General features: G+C 45.8%; 1 protein-coding gene across 1 annotated transcript; it reads right to left on the bottom strand.

The window, feature by feature from the left end:
* Positions 1–4,322: 4,322 nt before the first annotated feature.
* On the bottom strand, positions 4,323–8,103 carry LOC134402490 (primary amine oxidase, lung isozyme-like). The gene is made up of 3 exons (XM_063131961.1): positions 7,952–8,103; positions 5,031–6,526; positions 4,323–4,414 (listed from the first exon to the last, which is right to left on the bottom strand). The coding sequence occupies exons 1-3, from the start codon at positions 8,101–8,103 to the stop codon at positions 4,323–4,325; spliced, it is 1,740 nt and encodes a 579-aa protein (XP_062988031.1).
* Positions 8,104–8,674: the final 571 nt, after the last annotated feature.

Below are 8,674 nucleotides of genomic sequence, written 5' to 3'. Positions count from 1 at the left end.
TTTCAGCAAAGTTTAAGGAGACTCCTGGAGGTTTTGGGGAACAGTCAGCCGAGTGCAGGTTGAATCAGCCAACTGTGCATTTATAGTCCCAGATGATGGTAATATAACCAATCTTAAAAAGCGAGATGGGGAGGAGAGTTCTCTTAGCAAACATAAGGTTTTTCATTGAAGTGTTGTGCGGTGAAAGTACTTATGTATGCCCATCCTTAACTTAATAATGTTATCTCTCAAATCTCACCACCACTTGGTAATTAGTCACAATCTGCTTTAATAGGTAAAATCTAAATTAAGCTATGTGTTCACCCATATGTAGAGGTAGCCAGAATGGTGCCAGAGTTGGAAGAGGAAAAAGGAGTGTGATCCTCAAAATAAAGTATTGGCAGGAAAAGCCATCGGAACCTGTTCCTGAAATTTCCTAACCAAAAGGGGGGGAAAGGTTTGATTTGCCCCCTTCGGCCATTTCCGCCATTTTCATGTCAATCCCTTGCTTCTCTTCCAATTCTTTTCTGGATTGTAAACCAGGAATGTCCCAGCAGTTCCTCTGTGGGGATGTCAGAGGAATCCATCTGGGTTAGGGGTGGAGCTCACTGAGCTTTCATCAGTTCTGCCTCATGGGCTTCAGCGTGTTTCCCCATAAGCTGGCCCAATGCAATCTGGAAAAAGTTGGCCCAATAAGGGATTTTTATACTTTTAAAAATATATTTGTGCATAAATAGAAATTTGCATAAACTACAGCCTCAAGTGGCGTAATTTGCACAAATTTCAGGTGTAATTTGTGTAATGTGTACGAACGGCAGCTGCAATGTGCGTAAATTATGCAAATGACATCTGAAATTTGTGCGAACTGCACAAATTAATGCTCTAACTTATATGAATTCCTATTCATTCAATATTTTTTTTTAAAAAAAGAAAAGCAACCATGCTTCGGAAATAAGCCCACAGCTCACAAATGTAACCTGAGTCAGGGGCACCATGGAAATCTGACAAGCCCCAAAAGACCGGATTTCCCAGTGACAGCCATCTCTATTCCTCTCATACTGCGCAGGATTGCTAATGCAGCAATACATCACCAGTACAATAAAAGTAATGCATTTCACAATGCAGTAATTGTAGCACTCGAGATGTAGCAACCCGTGGTGTGGTTAGAAGATCGTTCGGAGCCCTGAAGGGATCCGTAGGTGTCTGAAGGTTTTTTAGGTGATGTGAGGGCTTGTTTCATGTTGATGGACAACTAACTGAACACTTCCATATTAGGAAGACACTGACCGTTGAGGGAGGGGTAGTTTTGTGACTGACATCTGTGGCTTACCAATAGCCACAATCACCTACCTGTCCCCTCTCCAATCACGTTGCTTAGGGGGAGGGATTGCAAATTCTAAAAGAAAGTGCCCATAGCATTGCTCTTTCACAATGCAGCTGAGGCTGACTGAACATTCTGGAAATGGGAATGTTCCATCATCTATCCCTAGCAACTTCCTATCTGGGGGCATTTTGAAGCCCCCTCGACCCTTGCCCCACTGGTCTAGCATGTCCTGCCTCTAGGCCCAGGGGGGCAGGAGCCTTACCCACAGCACTGCCGCTGCTGCTGCTGCCAGCCTATGACTGACCACTGTCTTGAAAGGGGTGCAGCCTCTTAAGATGAGTGAGCATGGCCAATGTGTTCAGACGCGTCTCAAAGTGTATGTTTATGTCACTGATAGGCCACTTCGGACGAATGTGTGTTGCGAAAGACAAGGTATACATAATAGTAATAAAAAACAAAACAATCCATGAGTAAACATGTATAATACTGGCTTTAAATGAATTGAATCTGATTCAGCAGGTTCTCTCTTTGGTGTAGGAGTGTACCCATTGAAAACACCATCTCATAAATATCCAATCGATAGTTGTCCAGGGACAAAAAGCCTGTCTATCAAAACCTCCAGAGATCTGAGGATGGGGAGGCAAAGATTATCTCTTCCACTCTTCGCGACCTGCCGGCTTCTGTCCAGCAGAGCATAAGACCCTTGGAAGCTTCCAAATTCGGGGATTACGAGTGGCAAAGGCAGAATCAATAGGATTGTACCCTAATTCTCTTCAGCAGCACAAGTTGTCTAAGTTGGCAGCCATCCCTATATCTTATGGCAATGAATTCCATCGTTTAACTATCTACCATGTGGGAAAGTAGTTCCTTTTGTCTGTCCAGAATCTCCCACCATCAAGCTTCCTTCAATGATCCTGGGCTGTAATATTATACAAGAGTGAACAAAGCTTCTCCCTATTCACTTTCTCCACACCTCTTTCGTTTCCCCCATTTCTTAGGGCACACTGTCCACACCTGTTTCAGATATTTAGCATGTATTCCTCTGCAGCCCCTTTTCCCCCTTCTGGCCTAACTTATTCAGCGCTGAATTTGTGCTCCTGTTACTGGAGGCCTGTTAGACTTGGGATTTTATAAACTCCCACGACAATAAAAAACACCAAAAGCTAGGGTTAGTTTCTGCTTCAGGACAATCCCAACCCTCTTACTTGTACCAGCTACGGCGGGGACTTCAAATGTTGGTGAGGAGCTACTTGCATGACAGTCTACAGGGATACATAGCCATTTCCTTGGCTTTGAGTATTTTTTCATGTATTTTGCTTTTGATAGATAGACGCTTCAGAATTAAAGACAAACACAAACACCCCCTTCAAAAAAAACCCCTCTAGGACTCTGCACTGCTTTGATTTTGGATCTGAATTCCAAACTGAAGGGGGGTGCGGCATTTCAGACCAAATTGGTCCAACGTGGGTCCAGATCACTCCAAATTGGGTCAGATCAAACTGAAGCACTTTGGATCCCTTTAGATGATTCTGAAGCCCAGGCAGCCTGTCTGGGAAATGTAACAACTTGCTAAGAATAGGAAGGGGGAGAGGAGGAGTTGGGAGGGAGGAACTCTGCCTTGACAAGTGACCTCCACTTCCAGGGTCCTGTGCCAGGCTTGAATGTGCCCATCTCAGTGGTGGCTGGCTGGTATTGCTGGTAGCTGTGACTTAGCTCCCTGTAAGAGGACTTACTCCCAGGTAAAGTGTATTGCAGCCTAAGAAAGGTTTAACTTTTTCTTCCCTTAATGACAGCCTCAGGACATCCAGTGAAACTGAATAGTGGCAGATTCAGGACAGACCAAAAGAAAGTATTAGGAGAGAGGGGTTATTTAGCACTTTAAGAAAATCTACACCAGGGATTAGGGAAAGTGACCTCTAGGGCTGTGCACAGCCTCCTGATTCACATTAGAGGCATTTTGGAGCCTCCAAAACAGCCCTGATTCGACTAAGGATGCTTCAGGGCTTGGCCACCTCGCTTTGGTACCAAAGCTGAAGGAAGGTTCAGCCCATCCCCCAGGTGGTTGGTACCCAAGAAAGACAGGCACAAGGCTGACCAGGAGTCCATTGGACTCCCTGCTTACCTCTCTCTCTCCCACCTGTATCTGGAGCCTCCATCAGTGCCACCAGGACATGGCTTTGCCATGCATCTTCCTCCCTTTGAACCATGATTTGAAGGTAAGATCGGGACTCCCTCTTTTTCACATCTATGGCTGCAAACTATAGTGGCCATAAAGAGTCATTCCCCTAGTTTGTGACCATAGATCTATAAAAAAAAGAGAGAGCTCCCATCTCTACTTCAAATCACAGCTTTAAGGGAGGAAGACACATGGCAAATGTAAGTCCCAGTGGTGCCAGCAAGTTCAGCAGGTGATTGGGGAAGGAGAAGAAGCAGGAGGGGAGGGAAGTGACTGGTGAGTCCAATGGACTCACGGTCAGCCTCACACCAGCTTTCCCAGACAGACAAGTGGGCAGGTGGAACAGCCAACCATTGCCCTGAATCAGCCCAAGTCACCCTGAGGTCTTCAGAACCAATCTGCTTTGCCTCGGGGTGCTTTGGGCCAACCCAGTAGCACATCATATTTCGACTGAGATGGGCCAAATTAGCCTGCCTCGACTCAGATTTGGGACTTCAACTTGTGGTGGTGCACAGTCCTAGTGACTTCCTAATTGTCACCTTAAACACCTTCTGATTAGGAACTCTAATCCCCTGTGTGGCTTGACAGGTTTTTTATATTTTATGTTTTGACAAAAAAAAGAGCCTTTATACATGGCAATAACAAAAATTACTTAACTGTTTGAAATTTCACAATCACCTCCATAGGAGCTGCCAAGTTTCCAAATTTTATATATTTATCACTAAAAACTAAAAATGTTATGGCCATTTCTGTTTTCCAATGAAAGTCAATGTAAAAATGTAAACATGTAAAAATGTAATCAGGATTTCCAAATCTTGCTTCAGATCCAGAATCCAAAGCGGGTCAGAACAACTTCGAATCAGTGAGAAGGAGATTGGGGCCAAATCCAGAACTTTGAATTTGCCTCCAAAGCAGGTTGGAGTTCTGTACAGAGCCTTAAAAGAAACAACCATGAAAACCACAACCAACAAACACTGCCTCTTCCAGGACTTTCAAATACCCTTAAAAACACAACTAACAAAATACTCATCGAATCGTGGAGATGAGAGTCCTCTGTCATATATGGTGACTCATAATAATGCCAGGCAACTGCAAAGGAAGACACACGCAGTCCAGAGGCAATGCAAGCTCAGCTAAGTGCAATGTAATTAGCTTAATGTGTTATTTGGAACTTAGACTGGGGATTCTCAGAATGTATTAACTCCAAAGACAATGCACACACCCAAAAAGCTGGAGTTACCTTCCGAATTATCCAAAACTCCTAACTTTTACCAGGTTGTGGAAGGGACTCCATGTGTTTGAAGGGAACTACTTGCCTGACAGTCAGCACATACAAGCCATCATTTTCTTAGCTATGAGTTGCCATTTCCAAGTCTTTTTATATCCATAAAACAAAACTCACAAAACATTCCATGAATTGTGGAGGTGGGAATCACCTTTCCACATATAGGGCTCAGAATAACCCCAGTCTTGACTAAAACACAACTGCAAAATAGCACAAGGCACAGAAATTACTGAATAGTGTGAAATGCACAAATGAGACACACTTACCACCAATGTCCATATCCACCTTGAAGTTAACGTTATGCGTGTGAATGGTTCCCAGCAACCACTGTTCAACTCGGTTGCCAAATTCTGCAGCATCACCAAAGTACAAAGCAGATGTAATGTATCCGCTGGCAAAGACCCTGATACCAACAGCTCCATTTTGGTGAAAAATAAAGTCCCAAATGTAGTCATAGTTATCAACTGTAGATATGGACCTGAAGACCAGAGATGAATCAACCAAGCCTCCATAGAATGGAGCCCGTCCATTGTCATAATGGCGCCGCACAGGGACCTCAGCATTCTGCTCAAAGATGCAGATAGAGTTTTTCCGGACAGCAGGTAATGAGGAATCAATGAAGTAGTGACTGTCTAAATAAGTAGCTAAGTAAGGACAATCCACACCCTGGGTGAGTGCCAAGGATCTATATCCAAGGCCAAAGCTTAAGTCCATGTATCTAGTCAGCATTGATGCTGCACTGTTGGAACCATAGATGGCACCTGCATCTTGCAAGCTTAACTCATAGACTATCCTCTCTCCCTTAAACCTGATGTCAAAGACACGTGGCCCTCTGTTTCCATCCAAGCCAAAGGCAAAACTCCATGACATGAAAGCAACTTGGTTATTCCTGATGCTATAGCGTGGTCCACGAGGTGCATAGTGCAATGGGCCTGGTCCCTCATGTGGCACCCTCGGCTTCAGTGAGGAGTATCCCCCATCAAGAGGAGCCTTTTTGACCTTGGCTACTTTAACATGCCCCGCATTAAATTCTCTCTCAATGCCTTCCATGTCCTCAAAGTACTGTCCATTATAGAACACATTAAGCACTTTCCAATGAGAAATATCCAGACTGCTAAGATCCACCTGGACTTCAAATCCAACCGGATGCAGATAAAAGCCGAGGACATTCTGGAAATGATTCAACCAAATTTTGCGGTCCCCTGATTTCAGCCCTGGTGGCAACCCATAAGTGTATGCCCAGTTGCTTCCATTGTAATCAAGTACCTTGTGCATAAAGTTTGGAGCCTTGGGATATTCCTTCTCCTTCAGAAAAGTATGAATTTCATCAAACTCTTTACGCAAAGGAAACCTTCGATAGTACTGCAACTTTCCTCCATACTTTTGTACTGTAACATCTTGGTGGTGCATTGGCTTTGGAAGTAGAGCCACCACAAACTCAGTGATGTTTGGGTCCTTTTGGTTTCCAAAATAAAGCACAGCCAGAGCTTGTCGGATAGGCCTGGGCCCTTGATGGTCCAGGTATTTCAACACCTCTGCTTTGGGAGGAAGCTGAAGGGTGATCGAAAAAATGCAGTTGTCAGATGGCTTGGCTTCAGGAGGATCTACTAGCGGCACCCCCAAGTTGTGTTGCAAGTACCTCTTCACTTGGATCATCTCTGCTGGAGTTAACTCAGCAAATACCAGGCTGTGATCCTCATGGCCTCCCTCCTCCAATCCCACCTTCTGGAGATGGTTCTCACAAATTGTGGGCTTCTCTCCTCTAGGTTGGAAAGCCCAGACTAAGATCAAGACTACAGCTGTGCATACAGCTAGGAGAAGATAAGCCAATTTCAAGTTCATTTTCAGCAAAGTTTAAGGAGATTCCTGGAGCTTTTGGAGAGGAGTCGGCCAAGTGCAGGTTGAATCAGCCAACTGCGCATTTAGAGCCCTACATGAGGTTAATAAAACCAATGTTAAAAGGGAGGTGGGGAGGAGACCTGTCATGAAACTGAATTTCAAAGTTGCATTATTCTCTTCTCTGAACAGACACTGCCCAAGCGTTGTGCAATGAATACAAAGTAGGATTCTCGCCCTTAACTTAAAAAAACTTATCAGTGAAGTATGAACATCACTTGGTAATTAGGCACACGCTACACAAATAGATAAAATCTAAATTACCACACATGTTAATCTCTATGTGGAGGGAGCTGTAGTAGAGCCAGATTTAGCAGTGGTCACGCCTTTGAAATTAAGAATTGGAAAGGAAAAACCAGCAGAACCCTCTCGAGATAGCATCTTGGCTCGGAAGAATGCTTAGTTTCTAAAATTTCTAACCAAGATTAAGAAAGGTTTTACCTGTCCCTTGGGCCATCCCCGTCATTTATATGTCCATCACTGGCTGCTCTTCCAATACTTTTTTAGGTTGCAAACCAGGAATGGCCCAGCGGTTCCCCTATAGGAATGTCATAGGAAAGCCTTCAGGGGTGTGAAGCTCACTGAGGTTTCATCACTTCGGCCTCCTGTGTTCCTGCTCATTTTCCCATAAACTGGCCCTACTCAATCTGGATCAAGCTGGGCCAGGTCAGGGATTTGCATAATTTGCAAAAAAATGTCAGCTCTAATTCATGCACAAGAGAGACAGGCACTTACCACCAAGGTCCATATCCACTTTGAAATGCATGTAGTGAGTGTGAATTTTTCCCAGTAACCACTGTAGAACTCTATTGCCAAATTCTGCGGCATCACCAAAGTAAAAAGCCACCCAAATTTTGTGGTCTCCTGATTTCAGCCCTGGTGGCAACACAGAGGTATATGCTAAGTTGCTTCCATTGTAATCAAGTACCTTGTGTGCAAAGTTTGGAGCCTTGGGATATTCCTTCTCCTTCAAAAAAGTATGTAGTTCACGAAACTCAGATCAAACTTAGAATAAGGCAATTTTCCTACATACTTTTGCACTGTAACACCTTGGTGGTACATTGGCTTTGGAAGTGGAGCCACCACAAACTCAGTGATGTTTGGGTCCTTCTGGTTTCCAAAATTAAGCACAGCCAGAGCTTGTCAGATAGGCCTGGGCCCTTGATGGTCCAGGTATTTCAACACCTCTGCTTTGGAAGGAAGCTGAAGGGTGATCGAAAAAATGCAGTTGACAGATGGCTTGGGTTGACCAGGATCTACTACCAGCACCCCCAAGTTGTGTTGCAAGTACCTCTTCACCTGGATCATCTCTGCTGGAGTTAACTCAGCAAATACCAGGCTGCGATCCTCATGGCCTCCCTCCTCCAATCCCACCTTCTGGAGATGGTTCTCACAAATTGTGGGCTTCTCTACTCTAGGTTGGAAAGCCCTGACCCAGGCCATTGCTAGACGAGGGTTTAGCCCAGGCTGACCCCGGGATCCCCTGTGGACGCTCAGGGGTCCCGGGGTCAGCCCAGGCTAAACCCTCCCTTGGCCCGGGATAACCGGCACCGGTTATGGCCCGGTATTTCCACAGCCCCGGGCTGAACCCGGGGCTGTGGAAGGTCTAGCCCATTCCACAGCCTTTCCCAGCTACGCGGTTTACTCACGAGTAGCAGGGAGAAGCTGAGTGCTGTGCCTATCAGGCCAGGGGGAGGGAAATCGCAGGGGGGAGATGGGGGCCAGGGGGGAAGAGCGGACCTGGCAGGAGAGATGGGAGGAAAGAACGGAGCCAGGGTAGGGAGCCGGAGGGGAGGGAGATTGCGGCTGGGGGGGATTGGAGATCGTGGCTGGGGGGGCGGTTGGGGCATGGCGGGCGGGTGTGGCATCAGACATGGCGGGTGGGCAGGCGGGCGGGGGCATCAGACATTGCAGGGGGAAATTGGGGCAGGGGGAGGCAGGGAACCTTTTTTTTAAAAAAAAAAAGCATACCTTATCGTTGGCGCGCTCCTGCGCATGTGGCCCCTTGAAATGA

Source organism: Elgaria multicarinata, chromosome 8 (assembly GCF_023053635.1).
Source record: "Elgaria multicarinata webbii isolate HBS135686 ecotype San Diego chromosome 8, rElgMul1.1.pri, whole genome shotgun sequence".
Classification (NCBI taxonomy): Eukaryota; Metazoa; Chordata; class Lepidosauria; order Squamata; family Anguidae; genus Elgaria; species Elgaria multicarinata.
Note: the sequence above shows the minus strand (reverse complement) of the source record. Positions and strands in the feature narration are given on the sequence as shown.